At 44.3% G+C, this 21857-nt stretch overlaps 2 protein-coding genes across 2 annotated transcripts in view; one reads left to right on the forward strand and one right to left on the reverse strand.

Annotated features, from left to right (window-relative positions):
• The first annotated feature begins 1736 nt into the window (after positions 1–1736).
• KCTD18 (potassium channel tetramerization domain containing 18) lies at positions 1737–12468 on the forward strand. The gene is made up of 6 exons (XM_060257284.1): positions 1737–1976; positions 3471–3682; positions 4773–4966; positions 7392–7486; positions 8902–9004; positions 11566–12468. The coding sequence occupies exons 1-6, from the start codon at positions 1799–1801 to the stop codon at positions 12116–12118; spliced, it is 1335 nt and encodes a 444-aa protein (XP_060113267.1). The 5' UTR covers positions 1737–1798; the 3' UTR covers positions 12119–12468.
• A 7161-nt stretch (positions 12469–19629) lies between these two features.
• Positions 19630–21857, reverse strand: part of SPATS2L (spermatogenesis associated serine rich 2 like) — a 134991-nt gene continuing 132763 nt past the window's right edge. Inside the window, exon 12 of the mRNA XM_060257299.1 lies at positions 19630–20757. Within this exon, the coding sequence (XP_060113282.1) occupies positions 20359–20757 (399 nt within the window). The 3' untranslated portion in view covers positions 19630–20358. The remainder of the gene's footprint in view (positions 20758–21857) is intronic.

Genomic DNA, 21857 nt, shown 5'->3' on the forward strand with positions numbered 1-21857 from the left:
TCCTGGACTCTGGCTCTTTTCTACTGCTACAGACAGACATGGCTCCCCATCCTGATTTATATTTACAGAAGGCACCACATTTACTCATACAGAATGACTCATAGTAGTAAATATTGAGTTCAGCGAGGTTTAAAGGTAAAAGATAGTCCCCTGTGCAAGCAACAGTCGTTTCTGACTCTAGGGTGACGTTGCTTTCACAACGTTTTCATGGCAGACTTTTTACGGGGTGGTTTGCCATTGCCTTCCTCAGTCCTCTACACTTTTCCCCCAGCAAGCTGGGGACTCATTTGACCGACCTCGGAAGAATGGAAGGCTGAGTCAACCTTGAGCCGGCTACCTGAACTCAGAATTCCGCCGGGATCGAACTCAGGTTGTGAGCAGAGCTTAGGACTGCAGTACTGCAGCTTTACCACTCTGTGCCATGGGGCTCTCCTACAGCAAGGTTTACTTTCTCATTTATTTGTAGAAAAGAGGAAGAGTCCAGGAGCACCTTAAAGACGTAACAAAATTTGTGGCAAGGTAGAGCCTTTTGTGAGTCACTGCTTGTTGCTTCAGATACCATCTTGAGCTTTCTGACTTTCTTGTGTCAATTTACCTCACTTATAACTTGCCTTTCTCACCTGGACACACTTCTAAAGATAAATTGAGAGTCAGGGTGCCAGCCTCCAGGTGGGACCTGGGGATTCTCTAGAATTATAGCTCATCTCCAGGATACAGAGATCAGCTTCCCTGGAAAAATGGACTCTCTGGCATCATACTCCTGCTGAAGTCCATGTCCTCTTCAGACTCCATCCCCAAATCTCCAGGAGTTTCTCAGCCTAGATCTGGCAACCTTTGCGTCCCATCCCTGAGGGGACCTGGCAACTCCGATTTGAGAGGGGTAGCCATTTTAGTCTGTCTGTAGCAGTAGAAAAGAACTCTGCGCTTCTGAAGAAACGGGGTTGAGTTGTGAGTCTCCAGAATGTATCATTTCCCCCTCCAAATGCTCATTCAATTTTTTTGTTATTCCCACTTCATACTGAATTGTGGGGGTCTTCATGACGCTCAGCCACATCTGTTTTTCACCACTTCTCTGTTTGTCTCTTGTTTTGAGAACCTTTAAGTGGGCTGCTGCAACCTGACAGAACTTTCTGCTTTGCTACTGAGTCTGATGAAGAGTTTTCATTAATTCCCCAGAACTTGTTTCTACCTTTGTTTCTTTCTAATCAGTCTTGTTATTTCAGTGAGCATATGAAGGTGCCTTCTACTGAATCAGACCCTCGGTCCATCAAAGTCAGTATTGTCTACTCAGACTGGCAGCGGCTCTCCAGGGTCTCAAGCTGAGGTTTTTCACACCTACTTGCCTGGACCATTTTTAGTTGGAGATGCCGGGGATTGAACCTGGGACCTTCTGCTTCCCAAGCTGATGCTCTACCACTGAGCCACTGTCGCTTTAGATTTTAGTTGTAATATTTGCTTAGCGAAACCTGCTTTCTAAACTTGATACACCTGTTAAAAAACTGCAGTGGCACATAGCGGGGCTGAGATTACTGTAACTAAAGCCTGTCTCACAACTGAAGTGAAGATATCCATTTTTTTCTTGCTTGTCTAGCAAATTATGCTGTCCCCCCCAAAAGCTTAGATTCTCCTTTGTCTGTTAGGATGCCCAGCCGCTGTGATATCATCCGGTTCAGCATTGTTAATTGTATTGTGTATCCTGTGCCCTGGCCTGCAGAAATGGATCATCTCCATATTTTGCAAACTGTTCTGAGTTCAGTTTTTACAATTATTGCAGGTTTGAAATTACACAGTCCATCCAATGATGTTCGTGGTTAACACAATGGAAGACGGCAAAAGTAAAGAGGTGGAGGATATTCTGCGACTTAATGTTGGAGGTTGTCTGTATACTGCTCGGCGTGAATCGTTATGCCGTTTTAAGGAGTCGATGCTAGCGTCGATGTTCAGCGGGCGGTTTCCTCTAAAAATGGATGACTCAGGTAAACAAGGTGCTTGAGCTGTAAATAAAAATGTGAATAACTTACTTTAGACTGTAAGTAAAAATGTGGAGTTACTTTTCCATTTCAAAACCCTTGGGGTGTTGTTATTACATACGTTCAGTGTTACTGATCTTTGTTTTCATTAGTTTCATGGGAAATACATTTCTGGCTGCAGTGCTTTTTGGTTTGCATCCAGTTTGGATGAAATGTTCATGGTTTATATTTCTTGCCCAAGGGATCTTCCCTTCCAAATAGGGAAATGGGAAGAAAGGGTCCTCGTTTTACAGGTAATTATTTATTTTTATTTAGGTAGTTAGTTAATTTATATTCCGCCCTTTCCCAGACGGGCTCAGGGCGGATAACAACATTTTAAAACATTACAACTGTAATTAAAACCAATAAAAGTAGACAATACAATTTGGCGGCTCAGTTGGGCACATCATCATATACTGAACATTAGATAGTATAAGATCAGTATTGGAGGAGAAGTGGTGTCGCAGCATAGGGTCAGCCGATGAGATAGGACGCTCGCTGCCTCAACCAAATGCCTGGTGGAATAGCTCTGTCTTACAGGCCCTACAGAAAGGTAACAATTCAGGAAGAGCCCGGATCTCTGGGGGGGGGGGAGCTGATTCCACTAGGCTGGGGCCAAGGCCAAAAAGGCCCTGGCCCTGGTTGAAGCTAGTCAGATGTCTTTTGGGGCAGGGACGGTCAACAGATGTTGAGTACCAGATCATAGTGCTCCGGGGCATATATGTAGCATCTAAACCAAATTTTGAGTTCTGTAGCACTTTTAAGATCAACAAAAGTTTATTCAAGGTATGAGCTTTCATGCGCAGATACCTGCGGGTTGCATCAAGATACCAATACTCATGTTTTGGTCACCTTTAAGACAAAACATCTCCAATAAGTTGTAAACTAATTTGCTGTTCACCAATGAAGAAGTATCTGTCTTCTACAATGTTAACGTCCATTTCAATGTATTTGAAGAAGTGTGCCTGCACAGGAAAGCTCATATCTTGTTTAAACCTTTGTTGATTGTAAAGGTGCCAGTGGACTCTTTGTTTTGCTACAGACCACCATGGCTGCCCATCTGGATCAATTGTAGCATCTAGAAAGCTCCTTTTCTAAATTGCCATGAAATGTGATGGGACATTTATACCCAGTAGGATTTTCATGAAGTAGGCATTTGACACCCTGAGAAAGCAGGTGGTGTTATGGACTGGGTGAGATGGTGTGCGTGGCTACAGTAGGAAGGCAGGGAGTGGGCAGTGCTTTGTGACTGTTAGATCTGGTAGATTTGAAATGTCCAGGTTTTTGCCTCATATGTCTGTGCAATGCATGCCGGGAGTAATGTGCAGATATGAGTGTGAATGAGGGGGGACGCCCCAGCTTCCGTATTTGGGTATTTTAACGTGATGAACAGATTTCTTAGAGACGATTCACTCTTCTCAAATGTTAAGATTTCAAAAGTGTTTTTACTTGCCTTTCCAGGAGCCTGCCTTATCGACCGAGATGGCAACCTCTTTAAATACCTCTTAGATTATCTTCACGGGGATGTCCGGATTCCAGAAGATGAACAAATACGAATCGCATTGCAGGAAGAAGCAGATTATTTTGGCATCCCTTACCCTTATAATTTGGCTGACCACTTGGCCAACGAAATGGAGGCATATTGCTTAAGGTCAAACACAGAGCTTAAAAAGGTCTTGGAATTTTCTGATCCTGGAAATCTGTAGGGTGGGCAGAGAGGGGGGTTGCATGCAGTCCGTGTGAGGATGGCTATTTACAGAACTGTGATGGCGCTTCGGAACTGTAGTCCTGTTTTCAGTCTAGTAGTGTGAGAAAAACTCCGAGCATATTTGATTATCCCAACATGATCACACTATTTAAGAGAATGCGGTTTACACTGCTGTCTCTAGCACATTTATAATCATATACATAATAACCATGTATGGTCTCCCCCCCATCCCCTTGTGCAGGTCAAAAAATGTGCACACCAAGTCCACCCACGGTCAATGTTCCTTCTAAGCTGCAGAGTCTTGTAAAGCGAACATTCTACTTTGTGAGCTACTGGTATTACCATTGTGAGCTGCTGCATAAATTATTGTGCTCTGGGGCCACTTGTCGTGAGCTAAGAAAAAAAGGTGTGAGCTGGAGGCTAAGAATCTGTGAGCTAGCTCACACTAACTCAGCTTAGAGGGAACACTGCCCGTGGTTAAGTTATGTTTTTGCAAATCTTGGAGAGCCCCCAGATTTGCAGAAAAATCTAGCAGTCTTTCCTTTTCTCTTTCAATTGGAGGTTAAAACCTCTCCAAAAAAAGTAATGATGTCTGCCGATATGCAGAATTAAAACTCTCTATGGCATAACAACTCTGAAAACAAAAAGGTGAGGCTAGAGGAGGGGAAGAGATTGGGTGGGTGGCTGAGGAGAGGGGGAGAAAGTGCCCAAGGAAGGAAATGGACATTGGTGGAAGGAGCATGGTGACTTCTGAGGCTGGAGCAAGAGGGGGAGATGTGGGGGCCAGCAGGGAGGGAGTAGGACTGAGATTTTTGCCTTCCCAGGAGTCCTTGCAAAAAAGACCAAAAAAACCCTGTCCCTTTTATTTATTTATTTAATTCCAGCAGGTTATTTATTTAATTCCAGCAGGTAATTTATTTATTTATTTAATTCCAGCAGGTAATTTTGAACACATGGAAATAATCCATTTAGTAACATGATGTATAACAGATTGTTACAATATAAAATTGTGTTATCTGAATTCTTTTGTTGGCATTTCTTTCCTATTTTTGCAGGCGTTAATAGGTTTCTGTGACTCTTACGGCTTAACCTGCATTAAACCAAGTGTTTGGGTCCTACATTATCTCAACACTTCTGGAGCAAGCTGTGAGAGTATAATAATTGGTGTTTACGCCACGAAAGCTGACGGAATGGCTGCCATTGAAAAACAACTGGAAGGGAGAATCCACAGCAAAAACATTTATAAGAGGTGAGAGAGACTTCCCAGCCACATGATTCCATGAAAGTGTGGTTGTTAAGATGATTTAATCTTGAGGATTGTGTAGTTTCTGATGTGCAGATACCTGTGTGCATCAGGCCTTTGGAGTTCAGGCGGATTTTTAGTGTCGCTTTATATTCAGTGATTTAAATATTCTAGTCTTTGACTCAATGTAAGTAAAAATGCAGGTTTGGGGGGTGGAAACCCGGGAACCCACCCTTTCCAGATAAAGCATTTAATAGCAGTTGTACTATAACATGAACATTTATTTAGAAATTTCTAAGAGAATACTCAAAAACATTAGTGTGCCAAAAAGGTAAAGCATCAGTTGTTTTCGACTCTGGGGTGACGTTGCTTTCACGTTTTCACGGCAGACTTTTTACGGGGTGGTTTGCCATTGCCTTCCCCAGTCATCTACACTCCCCCCCCCCCCCCCCACAGCAAGCTGGGTACTCATTTTACTGACCTCGGAAGGTTGGAAGGCTGAGTCAACCTGGAGCTGGGTACCTGAACCAGCTTTCACTGGGATTGAACTCGGATCATGAGCAGAGGGCTACGACTGCAGCTTTACCACTCTATGCCACAGGGCTCTTAGTGTGCCAAAGGCCAGCTCATATTCATTTTATTTTGTGCTTCGTGTATATTTTTCAAGATGGGTCAGGTGGGAGCATTGGTTTACTTTCTCCAAAAAGGGAAAGGAAAGTTAATGCACTGCAATTACAATCCACCTGCATTTAAGCCAATTTCCTCCCCCCCCCCCCCTTTAAAGTCAGGATCCCTCAGCAATGCTTTTCTGTATTCTGTATTTTCTTCCCCATCCCTGAGCTGTCCTTTCTGACCCTGGGAAGGTTTACTCCCAGGATGGCAGGACCCCTACCTGGCTGGGTTTGGATGTTGCAGAGGGGAGGGGGAAGGGAAAGAAGTTGCCTTCACTGGTGGGAGAGAGGAGAACATAAGCTTCGGAGGGAGGGGAACGTTGGGACTTTTGTGTCCAGGGATCCTAGGCTCCAACCCAGTGGCTGCAATCGAGTGTACTGCTAGATCCGTTTTTTGTCCCATTGAGAGTTTTTAGATTAAGCATGTTGTAGACACTGAAACAAACCCCCAGGATCCTTACAATTAACTTTGGCAGAGGGATCTGTGCATCGCATTGCCAGTCTTCTCGTTTAATTAAGGGGGGGAATCTCACTTTTTTGTATTTTACTGCAGTGGAATACTGTAGTGCAGGGGTGGCCAATGGTAGCCAACATGGCCAATGGCTGGGGCTGATGGGAGTTGTAGGCAAAAAAACATCTGGAGAGCTACCGTTGGCCACCCCTGCCAGTGTAGTAGAAACCATCTGCAAACACATAGCCTCAGCGTGTGATGGAAGAAGAAGACTAGATTTGTACCCCACCCTTCTCTCTGAATCAGAGTCTCAGAGCGGCATACAATTGCCTTTATCTTCCTCCCCCACAACAGACATCTTGTGAGGTGGGTGTGGCTGAGAGAGCTCTCCCCACAAGCTGCCCTTTCAAGGACAACTCCTACGAGAGCTATGGCTGACCCAAGGCCATTCCAGCAGGTGCAGGTGGAGGAGTGGGGAATCAAACCCGGTTCTCCCAGATAAGAGGCCGCACACTTAACCACTGCACAAAACTGGCTCTCTACATTACACCAAACTGGACACCAGTCGCACCCATAAGCTCATAGCTGTGGCGTTTCTTCAGCAGAAATAATATTTTAAAAAGTTGCTGTCTTGAGATCTGAATATATATTTGGTAAGAACATTTAGAGCCAATCCATTCTACACAGCAGCAGCAGCAGCAGCATAAATCTTGGATGTGGTAAGCCTTAAAAACTTAAGAAATCAACAGACTGCGGGGCCCAGGGAACGCACAAAAACTGTTTCCAGTATTTAAGGATCAACAAACATCAGCAGTTTTACAACCCGGTGGGGAAAAAGGATCTTTTGAATTAGTGCGGATAGAAGGCCGTTCCATCTTCGTCAGTCACCAAAAGGCTAGTAGGGAGGGTGCTGTGTGAATTTCTTTTGGAGGGCGTTACACAAAGACGTCTTTGTTTTGTGACTTTCCGTTGAACTTCGGAGGGCAAGGTGTGGGCAAAGAACCTCCAGTGATTTGAATGCTCGGGTGTGGAAGAAGGCAATCCTGGAGACATTGTGACCTGTTTAGGGCTTTAAAGCACTTCGCAAATTATTTGAATTGAGCCCAGGAATTCAGCTGATGAAGACAAAACTGGCATAAGGAGTTCTTGGTGGTCTGCTCCAACCAGCTGTCCAGCTACCATATCCTGGATCTCTTGCAGCATCCGTGTGTAGAGAATACTTATGCTTATTTTAAAATATATTTTAAAGCAGATTTTAAAAAAATAGGGTAAAATAATGTGCTTTGTCTTTTCTACAATGTTTATCTAGAGAGGCTGGCAACAACGTGCAATACATCTGGAGCTACTATTCAGTGGCTGAGCTGAAAAAGATGATGGATGCATTTGAGGCATGGGAAGGGAAAGGTACAGACAAGTTAAATAATATTTTCAGTAAAAATCGATTTTATACAGGGCATTTTTGGTAGGAAAAACCCATCGGGAACCAATGTGCATATTAGGCCACACCCCCTGATGGCGCCATTGTCTCCCGCAGGGTTTTTTGTGGGATAAACCCAGCAGGAACTCTATTTGCATATTAGACCACACCCCCTGATGCCAAGCCAGCTATTACTGCATTCCTGCGCATTCCTGCTTTTTAAAAAAAGCCCTGGTTTTATGTATTATTCTGTTTTATGTATTTTATTTATATTGTTACGTGCCTTGAACACCATAAGAAGGTTTGGTGGCTAATAAATTCTTCAAATAAATTAATAAAATTAAATTTTAAAAAATTAGAAATCTTAACTGTTCAGATGCCTGAAGAGAATAAATAGCCTCTGCAGCTGTAGGTAGTAGGGAGATCTTGAGTTTGATAGAATAGTGGATTATGGAGTTGATTGGATTTATACCCCGCCCTTCACCTGGAGTCTCAGAGCACCTTACAATCTCCTTTCCTTCCCCTCCCCAAAACAGATACCCTGGAAGGTAGGTGGGGCTGAGAGAGCTCTGAGAGAATAGCTCTGAGAGAACTTGTGACTGACCCAAGGCCATACCAGCAGCCGCATATGGAGGAGGAGTGGGGAATCAAACCCGGTTCTCCCAGATTAGAGTCTGCACACTTCACTACACAAAACTGGCTTAGATTTTTACTTGGCCTTGTTGGGCTCTCACAGGGGCTTATAACAAGTATGTTGAAGAACCACGCAAGATCTCTCACCTGTGATTTGTTCTGGTTGCTTTGGGAGTAGAATACAACTTGACTCATTTCAGGCATCTGGATTGTTAATATTACTTTGTCTCAAATACCAGCTGTTTCTTCCTGCAGTCTGACCTCAAAACTGACCTATGTGTCACAATCCACTTTTGGGTTCAGACCTACCATTTGAGAACTATCAGACCGATACAGGTGGGAAACCTGAAATACTGAAGACTCTCAGTATTTTGTTGTTGTTTTTGGGGGGGGAGGGGGGAGATTTGTCTGGAATAATTTGGCCTCCTGTGTATAATGTCTGCTGGCTTAAATCTTAACATGTGTGTGTTTTTTTTTCCTGCCTGAGGAAGGGTTCTGTGAATTATTTTTAAAAACTTGTAAACTCATACCAACTGGGAAGGTTATTTGTTCTCTGTTTTATGGAAGCAGTGTGACACCATTGTTCCAAACAGGTTCTTTTTAATGGGAGGAGGATCGTTAAGTAGGAAAAGCAATTCTGGGTGGAGTGTCTTAAGAGTAAGATCACCAAACACAGTATTCTTTTGAAATGCCTGAAAGAAATGTGTCCAGAAAGATGCTTTCATAAATAAATGTGGAATGTTATGAAACACTGTCTTTGGATTTACAGGAGTGAGTTACTGGAGAGTGCCTCAGGACCTGATAGAATGCTGGACTTTGGAGGAGCGGCCTGTGAAAGGAAGCCTGCAAAACATGTCTCCTGTCCCGAAACGGTATGTCTAACTCAGGGGTGGCCAAACTGTGGCTTGGGAGTCACATGTGGCTTTTTCACACACATTGTGTGGCTCCTGGTGCCCTCACCACCCTGTGGGCTGGTTTGGAGAAGGCATTTGTCTCTTTAAATCACTTCTCCACGTCAAGCCAGCTGGCATCCTGGAGAACTCATTTAAAGTTAATATTGCTTTCTTTCTACCCCTTCCTTCCTTCCTTCCTTCCTTCCTTCCTTCCTTCCTTCCTTCCTTCCTTCCTTCCTTCCTTCCTTCCTTCCTTCCTTCCTTCCTTCCTTCCTTCCTTCCTTCCTTCCTTCCTTCCTTCCTTCCTTCCTTCCTTCCTTCCTTCCTTCCTTCCTTCCTTCCTTCCTTCCTTCTCTCAAACATCTGATGTTTATTCTATTTGGCTCTTATGTTAAGCAAGTTTGACCACCCACCCCTGGTCTTAACTAGTCAGCAATTAAGGTTATGACTCTGCTTTGGCAGTTCAACAAGTACTAATTACAGACAGTTTCTTCTTTGTTCCCAGTGGTGGAATTCTAGCAGGAGCTGCTTTGCATATTAAGCCACACACCCCTGATACAGCCAGTCCTCCAAGAGCTTACAAAAAAGAGCCGTACCCAGCTTGCTGGGGGGAAAGTGTAGATGACTGGGGAAGGCAATGCCAAACCACCCAGTAAAAAGTCTGCCGTGAAAACGTTGTGAAAGCAACATCACCCCAAAGTTGGAAACGACTGGTTCTTGCACAGGTGACTACTTTTACCTTTTTTTTAAAGCTCTTGGAGGATTGGCTACATCAGGGAGGTGTGGCCTAATATGCAAAGGAGCTCCTGCTAGAACTCCACCTGTCCCTATGCTTGTCACTATTCCGTATTTCCTTGCCTTGTTTTTCCAGACATTCTGTCTCCCAAGGGACCATTTCACAGTTCAAGCTGGCATAAATCCTGTACATTTGGGGTTGGATTTTGAACACAGGTTGTCTCTGTCTGTAGATAGGCATATCCTCAAGTTGGCACAACCAGGTGGCAGCTTTTATACTCTGTGCTGTCTCTACAGCAAACTCTCTCTCTCTGTGTCAGTGTTCAGCTTTTTGCAATGTAGTTGGGCCCACCTTACAGATAACTGCAGTACTTTTTCCCTTGCCTTCATAGCACCTTGAGAACAGTTTTTCCCTACCGTAGTCCTTCTCAAACTGTAGGTGAGTTGTGATTCATGGATGGGTTGTGAGGTCAGGTGGGAGGAGGAACAGCAGAGTGAACTGCGGAATGCGACTCGAGGGCAAGCTTGAATTTGCATTCACATAATAGATGAACTTGCTGTGAAACGGAGCGTGCAGTCAGCAGCGCTTCATATTTATAAATATTGAGCATGAGAAAAATGGAACGTAACCATGTACACCATTAACGGAAGAGAGATCCCTGTGTTTTTGCGTTGGGGAGAGGAAAAGGGAGTGTGGAATTACTTGGTTGCTCGGTCCTAAACAGTTGAGAGGGAGTTCCCATGTCGAAATGTTAGAACACCACAGCTCTGCGGTGGAGAAGTGGGGTGGGTTGCCTTTACTGCTGTTTTCTGTGTGTTTGCTGTCCCATATTTAAAAGACTTCTAGGACAGCTTTGTACGGTATGAGAGTTAACGAATGAATGAATTTGCTGCCGCTGTGATGGCAAAAGCATCTGCCGTAACATGCAAAGCTATTTATTTGTAACATTCATAGTTTGACCTGGTATGTTTCTCTGTTTTTATCTTTGATGGTGGAATGTATGTTCCTTTGAATGGTTTCTTCTGCTTCAGTTTTAAACAGATACCGGGATAGGTAAACTAAGAACATAAGAGAAGCCATGTTGGATCAGGCCAGTGGCCCATCCAGTCCAACACTCTGTGTCACACAGTGGCCAAAAAACCCAGGTGCCATCAGGAGGTCCACCAATGGGACCAGGATACTAGAAGCCCTCCCACTGTGCCCCCCCGCAAAGCACCAAGAATACAGAGCATTACTTGCCCCAGACAGAGAGGTCCAACAATACACTGTAGCTAATAGAACAAAATAGGAGTCAAGTTGCACCTTTAAGACCAACTTAGTTTTATTTAGAATGTAAGCTTTCTTGTGCTCTCTAAGCACACTTCATCAGACGAGGAATCCGGTACAGTGAGCAAAGCCACACATAGCTGGTAATCAGTGGCTCAGAATGCAAACAGCTTTGCATTGCTTTGCTCACTGTACCGGATTCCTCGTCTGATGAAGTGTGCTTAGAGAGCACACGAAAGCTTACTTTCTAAATAAAACTAAGTTGGTCTTAAAGGTGCAACTTGACTCCTATTTTGTTCTGCTACTTCAGACCAACACGGCTGACTACTTGGATCTATCTGCTGGGGCTGATAGCCACTGATGGACCTCTGCTCCATATGTTTATCTAATCCCCTCTTGAAGCTGGCTTCTTCTTGAGACTGTTGAATCTAAAGGTAAATGTGGGATTCATGGCCCAGTTGGCATCCTAATTATGGTGTGTGCTGTATTACTGAAAGCACCGAGTGTGTTAACAGCGAACATCTCTTTTTATTTACAGGCGGTTAATAGACTACACCGAAGAGGAAAAAAGGGGTTTGGGCAGCAGAACAGGTCGAAAGCCCATTCAGTTTTCAGGTCCCTCAACGAGTACCCATATCAAAGTTAGGAACTCTGCTTCCTTAAAGATAGCGGCGTGTCAAACATCTTCTCGGTCCAAAGTGACTCTTAAACGACCTTCTGGAAACAGTTTGTTACGATGCCAAGCAAGTCCAAAAACGCCGCCTACGAAATCCGTTTCATCGACTAAAAACTCTCTGGTGTCCGCTAGGAGTCCTGAGAATGGGACGGTCTGTGCAAAGACGTTAAAGACCTCGTTGCCCAAGAAACTCGCAACCAGCCGTGTGGTAAAACTCAAGCGGACTCCACTTCGCAATGAATTATCATCCCAACACTCTTCATCGGGGCCAAGCGAAACTTCTGAGCAGCAAGGTCTGGCTGTTGCCCGTCCCTCCACTTCAGCATCCCCAAGCCAGGAAGAGTTTGGGTTCTCGTTGGAAAACGTCAGTCTGAAAAACAGTTTGCCAGGTGGCCAGCTCAATGATTGCACATGATGTTTACAGTCATGATCCTAACCAAAGGTAGATCTTCCGGCCTTCTTGAAAGATAGTCGGCTGTGTTTGAAGGCTGAGAACGCTGGACGGCATGGAGGGAAATGTGTTTTTACCTTTTTAATGACGTTAGAAATTTTAACTCCCCCCCCCCTTCCCTTTGTGGTGTGAAAAGGGCATGAGCCTTTATTTTTTAAATTTGCTGTGCTTTGTATTGGGGTCTTATTTTTTGATGTAGATCAAAATTTCTATACCGAGTTCATTTTAGAATGGAACGTATGTTGGTCTGTGTGTACTCTGGGCAAAAGATCCAACAAAAAAACCCTACACCCTAATAAACTTTTAGTAATTTAGTTTTTTTTTTGTTAAGGGTCAAGAGCAGTATTCCCTCTGGAGTTTGTGTGAGCTAGCTCACAGTTTTTTAGCCTCTGACTCACATTTTTGTCTTAGCTCAGGAAAAACGGTCCCAGAACACACTAATTTATGCAGTAGCTCACAACTTTAATGCCAGCTCATGGAGTAGAATTTTTGCTCACAAGACCCCGCAGCTTAGAGGGAACATTGGTCAAGGATACTGTATTTTAACGAACTGTACATGGCAGTGAAGCCTCCGCCCCCATCTCCGACCTCTGAAAATCCTTTTTAGCTGATCTGTCTTGCCACCTGAGATCTTGGCAGGCAGTCCACAGAAACCTTCAAGTGCATCTTTGCCACCATAAGGACTTGAGAACGGTTTTCTTTGAGGACAACAGAACAAAGCAAGAAATTCTTTAAGAAGAAGAGTTCTGCTGCCAAGTAATAATGTTCTGCTGCTTTCCCATACGCTCAATTAAGATGCATACGCACCTTTGTAAAGGCAAATTTATCCAATCCCCTCTTGAAGCTGTCTATGCTTGTAGCCGCCACCACCTTCTGTGGCAGTGAATTCCACATGTTAATCACCCTTTGGGTGAAGAAGGACTTCCTTTTATCCGTTCTAACCTGACTGCTCAGCAGTTTTCATGAAGTGCCCATGAGTTCTCGTATTGTAAGAAAGGGAGAAAAGTACTTCTTTCTCTACTTTCTCTATCCCAGTTCCCACACACTCAGAATCCTGCTGATAATCAGGCGTCAGGTTCAGTGGGAGCTCACAAGAGCGCAGCTCCTGAACCTTTCTGAGAGTTCCACCTCCTGAGAGTTCCACCTTGTCTATTGAATAGTATATGCAGCTGCATAACAAACCCTGGATGAGCACTACCTATTTTTCTACAAAATGACCTCTGCTGATAATCAACCTAAATCTTCCCCATATTAAATTTGTGTTCTCTCGTTGTCACTCTTCCCTGTTTCTTCATGGTGTCCTTTTAACCAGCTGAAGCTCACATCCTTTTGCAGCTGTTCTCCAGTTCCTTCTTCCTATCGTTCCTGTCGCTCTAGTCCAGGGGTGGCCAAACGGCAGCTCAGGAGCCACATAAGTCTCTTTCATGCATATTGTGTGGTTCTCAAAGCCCCCACCATCCCGTTGGCTGGCTTGGAGGAGTGTTTTTTTCTCTTTAAATCGCTTTGCCAACCCAGCTGGTGGCTTGGAGAATGCATTTAAAGTTGCTTTCTTTCCACCTCTCCCTCATGTTTTCCTTCCTTCCTTCCTGTCTTGTGGCTTTCAAACACCTGACGTTTATTCTTTATGGCCCTTACATTAAGCAAGTTTGGCAACTTCTGCTCTAAATAGTGTGTTTTCAGATGTATTCAAGATACCAGGGGTATTGTTGCAGTTTCATACAGTGCCTCCATGCTTGAGACAGATGGAGCACAATGTCAGGGTCTCAATCGGTCTCAGCGTTCCACAATTAAGGATACACCCATCTCCAATTTATTCCCTTCACTATGTCCCCCCCTCCCCCGGGAATTAAACCCAAACAAATGGTAACCATATACACCAAGCCTGTTGTTTCTGAATCTGATAAATATCTTCATTGTGTTGCATGCTAATTTACTCCTCCTTCTCTGTCTATATACCGTATATGAACTGGTAGAATCCATTTCATTGTATCTGAGGAAGTGTGCGTGCACATGAAACCCCAAGCCTTGAATTAAACTTTGTTGGTCTTAAAGGTGCCGACACTGGACTCAAACTTTGTTCTGCTGCTTCAGACCAACACGGCCACCCACCTGTTAACCATAGCCTCTTTCTTCAGCTGTTGGCTTTCCCAAAGCCAGCCTAACAGTGAATCCTTTAAAAACCTGTTCAGGCCCCTGAAAATGTATGGTGACCTGGAAGAGGTGGGCAGTTTTCTGAACTGTCCTCCTTGCCCAACTATAATTCCGCAAAGGCTCCTAGTTTATAATCAGCACATGGGCTTTTTTAGCACAGTACCTGAGAACTGTTTTAGTGTGCGGAGTAAGAGCCAAGACGGCATTTAGTCTCATAAGAACATAAGAGAAGCTATGTTGGATCAGGCCAACGGCCCATCCAGTCCTACACTCTGTGTCACATAAGAACATAAGAGGAGCCATGTTGGATCAGGCCAACGGCCCATCCAGTCCAATACTCTGTGTCACACACTGGCCAAAAAAAATTATATATATATATATATACACACTGTGGCTAATAGCCACTGATGGACCTCTGCTCCATATTTTTATCCAATCCCCTCTTGAAGCTGGCTATACTTGTAGCTGCCACCACCTCCTGTGGCAGTGAATTCCACACATGAATCACCCTTTGGGTGAAGAAATACTTCCTTTTATCCGTTTTAACCTGACTGCTCAGCGATTTCATCGAATGCCCACGAGTTCTTGTATTGTGAGAAAGGGAGAAAAGTACGTCTTTCTCTTTCTCCATCCCATGCATAATCTTGTAAACCTCTATCATGTCACCCTGCAGGCGATGTTTCTCCAAGCTAAAGAGCCCCAAGCGTTTCAACCTTTCTTCATAGGGAAAGTGTTATAGCCCTTTAATCATTCTAGTTGCCCTTTTCCGGACATTCTCCAATGCTATAATATCCTTTTTGAGGTGCGGCGACCAGAACTGCACACAGTACTCCAAATGAGACCGCACCATCGATTTATACGGGGGCATTGTGATACTCGGTTCTTCTTTTTCAGCTTTTGCCTTTCTTCAACATTATGCGGGGAATTGTACTAGTCTACCTAACCAGGTAAGTGAAAAAAATTCCAGGAAGTGCTATGAGCGCTCAGGAAGCACTGAGTAATAAAAGCATTAGTTAACATGTGGATGGCAAGCACTTTAGGCTGAAATGGGGACATTCTGCCACTTACCTGCGAGTGAGACCAGTGTTGTCCGTGGTCTGGGTTACAGTGTGAAAACTCTTGTCATCTGCATTCACTAGATAATTTATCAGACAGGCAGATGCAAATGCTGCCAATTTTTCATTGTGTATATTTTGAGTTACTTGAGAAGGAGGCTTTTTGTTCTCAAATACCCTGAGAGATCAACTTCAGTTTGTTTTGGAGGATCATGGTTAAACCTCACTCCTCTGCTTAACAGCTGCTGGAATGGCCTTGGGTTAGCCATAGCTATCGCAAGAGTTGTCCTTGAAAGGGCAGCTGCTGCGAGAACTCTCTCAGCCCCACCCACCTCACAGGGTGTCAGTCTGATTGAGAAGGGAGGGGTATAAATCTGCAGTCTTCTCGTGTAGTGATCAGCATTTAGACTAAACTTTTAGATTTGTGTGTGCACACCTGGAAGTCATGTCAACCTCTGGTGACTGACCCCTACTGGGGGCCTGGAGGATATTCAGTGAGGTGGCAGAATACAGCCTGCCCCCACCTCCTGACTTCTGGTATTCCAAGGAGGTCTCCCATCCAAGTACTTGCCAGAGTCGGCCCTGCTTAGCTTCTGAGATCTGATGCGATCGGGTTTGCCTGAGCTATTCAGGTTAGGGTAGCACTTAGGCTAAATTTTTTAAAAGCCTTGTGCTTTTTGCCTTGCCAGACTCTTTGAGGCGAAGGTGGTTGTGCTGTTTGTTTAAAGGAGTTTTTTTCATAAAGTTCTCCAGGGTTAAGCTTCACCCAAGAGCACGACCTGCGTAGAGTTCATTTTACTAAACAACCTTGTCTGACAAAACCCCTGAGCGGATATTCTTTTTAAAGTGTTTACAGTTACCAAGTGATTTCCCGCCCCCCGCCCCCAGCTTAAAGGTTACTAACAAAAGATTCAGTATGGAAAAAATTATTTGCATATGACCAAGCATGGGTTAGTCATGAAAGTTACCTTTCATCTGAAAAGGCAATTGATACAGCTTTAATTAAGTTAGCTGCATGTGGAACAGAAAACAGTTTCATGTGATGGTTGCGTTCAAATGTATGAAGTACGATGAACTCTCCCCCTCTCCCTGGAAGAATGTTAGATGTGAGTTCCAAGGCCATTACGTAATTCTTAAATGTAAGAACATAAGAGAAGCCATGTTGGATCAGGCCAATAGCCCATCCAGTCCTCTTGTGTCACAGTGGCCAAAATACATGTTACGCTTTGCTATAAAATAGTAATTTCTTAGAAGAAAATGATGAGAGTTGGGTCAATTTGTCATGCTTATCAGCATTTTCAAAATGAGTTTCACGCCACTCCATCAACCAGGGTAGTTAATTTCCATGTGTTTCCTGTAAATAGGAAACAACAATTTCCTTGATTCAGGTGGGGTAGCCATGTTGGCCTGAAGCAGCAGAAGAAAGTTCTGAGTCCAGTGGCGCTTTTAAGACCCAACAAAGTTTAATTCTAGGTATAAGCTTTCGTGTGCATGCACGCATTGTATCTGAAGAAGTATGCTTGCACACACAGACTTATACCTTGAGTAAAACTCTGCTGGTCTTGAAGGTGCCCCTGGACTCAGAACTTTGTTCTTGCTTTGGACCAAAACGGCTGCCCACCTGTTAGGGAGGGAGAGATGGTGTCTGTGCACTCAGACCAATGTGCCTGACACCCCAGGATCTCTGTGGGTGGCTTTTTCCCCCTCCAATCCTCAGCTCTTTGCAATGAGCCCAAAAAACAAAAGCAGAAACACAACATGAATAAACAAAACAAGAACTCTGTTTACACAAATATTAATAACCAGGGCTTTTTTTGAGCAAGAATGCACAGGAACAGTTTCAGCTGGCTTGGCGTCAGGAGATGTGGCCTGATATGCAAATGAGTTCCTGCTGGGCTTTTTCTACCAAGAGTCCTGTGTGAAACAATGGTGAGGTCAAGGGCATAGCCTAACATGTAAATGAGTTCCCGCTGGGCTTTTTCTACAAGAAAGCCGTTAATACCATTTTAATTTTTTTTTTGTAAGATTAGAGAATAAGGTGAAAAATCAGAGAGTAGAAAAGAAATAGAACATGAAAAACCCCAGAAAAATTCTCTGTTCCAAAGAGTCCTCCAGAGGCCCACAACATAAGGGTGTTCAAAAGTCTTTCTTTGGGTCCACGAAACTAAATCCAATGGAGTGTAGTCTGTTGTGGAGTGAAATCATAACTCCACACTTTTTTGAATAATAGATCCATGCTCTCTCGATATGTTTGCCAGCTAATTATTCCTTACATCCAAGACTTTATCAAGTTTCCAGCAGCTGGTTACAGACACACTCAAAGGTAAATCATTCCATGGTATTTGGAACAGGGACTGTGCTTGCTCCTTTGGATTTTTCTGGGGCCCTTTATGTTCTGTTTCTTTTCTGCTCAGTGATTTTCAGCTTATTTTCTAATCTTGTAAAATTCAAAAAATTGCTTTGCAGTGAGCCAGCAGATACGGGGATGGTTATGGGAGGAAGATCACAGACAAAAGGCAAATCTGGGGACAGCTTTCACTGAACAATGAGGTCAAGGTTTTTGTATTGGGGTGAGCGGCTTCTGTGGAGACAATCTTGAATCTAGGCGATAGTTTTGCAAAATGTAAAACACCGGGTTTGTAAAATACTTTTTATTTTACAAAAAAAGGAGTCACTTTTCCAAAGTACATTTACCAAGCCATTTCAACTTGGCTTATTTTGAACTATAAATCTGGGGTTTTGCATGTGCACAGATACGTTTTAAACTCCTGTAATGTCGGATCTACAAAACACATCAACCAACATTTTGGGGTGGAAAATGCACTCAAGTCCAGCGTTCCCTTTAAGCTGAGTTAGCGTGAGCTAGCTCACAGATTGGGTAGACTACAAATAGGATATACATGTCCTTTTGTGATTTACCTAGATTTGCAGAAACACTATTTGGCAGGGAATTTTATTACCTTTTATGGCTATCCAGTCCAAATGGCCAAGTCACACTGTTTTATGTGACCACGTGATCAGTTAGTTTGCCCTCTTAATCAACAAACTGCATGTATTCCAGCCACAATACCTGATCCCCTCGTCTGATGGAGGTGTGCTTAGAGAGCACACGAAAGCTCACGTTCTGAATAAAACTTGGTCTTAAAGCTGCACTTGACTCCTGCTTAGCTCACGGATTTTTAGCCTCCAGCTCACTCATTTTTGTCTTCGCTCAGGAAGGATGACACCAGAGCACACTAATTTATGTAGTAGCTCACAACCTTCATGCCAGGAGCTCACAAAGTAGAATTTTTGCTCACAAAACATTGCAGCTTAGCGGGAACATTGCTCAAGTCGCAGCTAACATTTGGGTGACTCTGTAGGTTTTTCAAGCCAAGAGACGCTCAGAGGTTCTTTGGCCCTTGCCTGCTTCTGTGTAGCAACCCTGGACTTCCTGGGTGGTCTTCTCTCATCTATGTACTAACCGGGGCCAACTCTGCTTAGCTTCTGACGAGACTGGGCTAGCCTGGGCCATCCAGGGGAGGGAAAATACATTTAATTTAAAAGAATTAGACATATGGTTATCTAGCCTGTCAGATGGCTAGACAGCCATCTGACAGCAATGTTGATCCTATGAACTTAAGGGGAGGTATTTGTGAATTTCCTACATTGCGCAGGGGGGTTGAACTAGAAATCACTGGTCCCCAACCTTTTTGGCAGCAAGGACCGGTTTTGGGGAAGACAATTTTTCCACGGACCAGCGCGGGGGGGGGATGGTTTTGGGATGATACAATTGTGCACTTTATTTTGGTGTGATGGTTGAATGTGCAGACTCTTATCTGGGAGAACCGGGTTTGATTCCCCACTCTCCACTTGCAACTGCTGGAATGGCCTTGGGTTAGCCATAGCTCTCGCAGGAGTTGTCCTTGAAAGGGCAGCTTCTGGGAGAGCTCTCTCAGCCCCACCCACCTCACAGGGTGTCTGTTGTGGGGGAGGAAGATAAAGGAGATTGTGAGCCACTCTGAGACTTGGAGTGGAGGGCAGGATATAAATCCAATGTCTTATTATTATTATTATTACTACATTGTAATATAGAAATAATTATACAACTCACGGCCCGGTTGCTAACAGGCCACGGACAGGGGGTTGGGGACCCCTGAACTAATGACCCAGGGGGTCCCTTCCAACTCTGCGATTCTATAGTTAAGCTTATTGAAATCAGCTCCACTTCCGGTCAAGAGAACTTGAAAGAAGGGAAAGGTCCCCGGCAGCAACCGACTACTTGAGTCTGTTAGTAAAACAGCTCCAATATTTAATTGGGGAAAGAAAGACAAAAAGAATCCAAGTCACAGAAAAAGAAGTCACAAGGCTAGAAAACTGGACTGCATTAACTATATAAATTCCAAATTGAAAGAAACAAAAACAAGCATTTAACCCAGTTTTACAGCACAGGAAAAAATATTAATAAGTTACTTATTAGCTGGTCTTTATGACCAACATTGAAGATCACTTGGGCTATAAAATGAGGTCACAGCAAACAGAACTTCAGATGGCTGTTCTGCACGAATAATTTAGTGACTGTAGAATATGGACAGAGTTGAGAAGAGTTCCTGTTTGCGTACAAGTATTTCGATTGCAGGCCACCAGTACAGATGTCTTGGTATTTTCCCTTCTAACACTAACGGATAAATGACAAATTGGACAGCGACGACTATATTGTCTCTATACTGACATCCTGCAGCTTAAATTTTTAACACCGATTTGACTGTTCCGCTAAGAACTGGCTAGCTAAAAAGTTGCACTGTTATGAGAAAAAGTAAAGTTGAGTACACCAAAGAAAGACTTTGTAATATGAACCAAGATACGGCAGGTTATGATAAAACAAAATAAAATCAGCTTGGTTTACCATGATTTCTATATTTCTTAAAAGCCATTTTAGGGAGCGTTGTGGAGGGGGGGAAGCACCTTTAGTGAGAAAGTACGACGAAAAGCATGACGTTTTTCAGTCTCTCCCATTTTTTAAGCTACTAAAGTCATGGCTGGCACTGAAAGGACGGGAGTATCTACGGAGGCCTCTATCCGTGGAGGACATAAATTGCATGGAGAAACCCTTGCGATGTTACTGCATAAAGCTCTGGGCTCCGTTGGGGCTGGTGCTGGATGTTTCTGTCGGCTTTTTTCCGGGCAGGCGAGGTTTTCCGTGCTTTTTGCTGGTGTAGATTGCTCTAAGGTTTTTGTAACACCTTTGTTTTTGGGCTTGAAACTGTTATGGTGCTGCCTTCTGTATTCGTGTCGGGAATTACTCCTGGCACTGTTCTGGTCTGTCTCAGGGCTGGCGTTTTGTGGCTTAAGAGACCCGTTGAGTCGAACGCCGTAATAGTAGGTGTGAAATCTTCGTCTCTGACTGGACGATCCGTTCTGCCAACAAACGAAATAAACAATGTTAACTTTTGTTGCATCTTTCAACAGGTCCCAGACTGCACTCAGATAATATCCGGTGAGAAATCTTGCTGTCTGCAGTTTCTCATCTTCAGTTAAGCAAAACATCTTTCTAGCCAATTTTTACACCTTTCCCATCTGAGATTCTCCTCAGATAAACCCTCCTGACCTAGATTGTCTTCTGGCAGCTAAATTCTACAAAGCTAATAGGCAACAAGTGATTTTAAGTGCTTCAAACAGTGTATAAATGACTTACAAATTTCAAGGGTTGTTTTCATAAAGGGGCCAACTCAAAATTTTTTCCGCAACAGAGGGTTTTTTGGGGGGGAAATGCCTACAAATTATTTTTCTGTGATCGCGTGCACAGACCTAAGACCAGGGCCGTAGCCAAGGTCTCATGTTTGGTGGGGCCCATGACAGAATTTGTTGTTTGGGGGTGTGCTGGGGGGGCCACCCGGTTTGCTGGCCCTGGGCTCTTGGCCCTATAAGCCGCCTTGAGTTCCACAAGCTAATTCCACCCCCCCCCCCCCAACCTTTGCTCTGCATGCTGTGTTAGGAAAGGGGAGAGAAAAAAGCAAAAAGACCAGCAGCAATGCTACTGCTTGCTCAGAGTTGTAGTGAGCAAAGGGGACAGACTGGGAGCCCTCCAACGGAGGGGCCATACAGTTGGAAGGGAGGGCTGAAAGATGGGCCTGCCCCCCACCCCGTAGCTATGGGCCTGCCTAAGACCACTGAAGCATAAGACCACTGAAGCATAAGTGGAGAGCCAGTTTGGTGTAGTAGTTAAGTGTGCGGATTCTTATCTGGGAGAACCGGGTTTGATTCCTCCCTCCTCCACTTGCACCTGCTAGCATGGCCTTGAGTCAGCCATAGCTCTGGCAGAGGTTGTCCTTGAAAGGGCAGCTGCTGGGAGAGCCCTCTCCAGCCCCACCCACCTCACAGGGTGTCTGTTGTGGGGGGAGAAGACAGAGGAGATTGTAAGCCTTGAAAGGGCAGCTGCTGGGAGAGCCCTCTCAGCCCCACCCATCTCACAGGGTGTCTGTTGTGGGGGGAGAAGACAGAAGAGATTGTAAGCCTTG

The sequence above is a fragment of the Heteronotia binoei genome, chromosome 16, assembly GCF_032191835.1.
Source record: "Heteronotia binoei isolate CCM8104 ecotype False Entrance Well chromosome 16, APGP_CSIRO_Hbin_v1, whole genome shotgun sequence".
In the NCBI taxonomy this organism is placed as follows: Eukaryota; Metazoa; Chordata; class Lepidosauria; order Squamata; family Gekkonidae; genus Heteronotia; species Heteronotia binoei.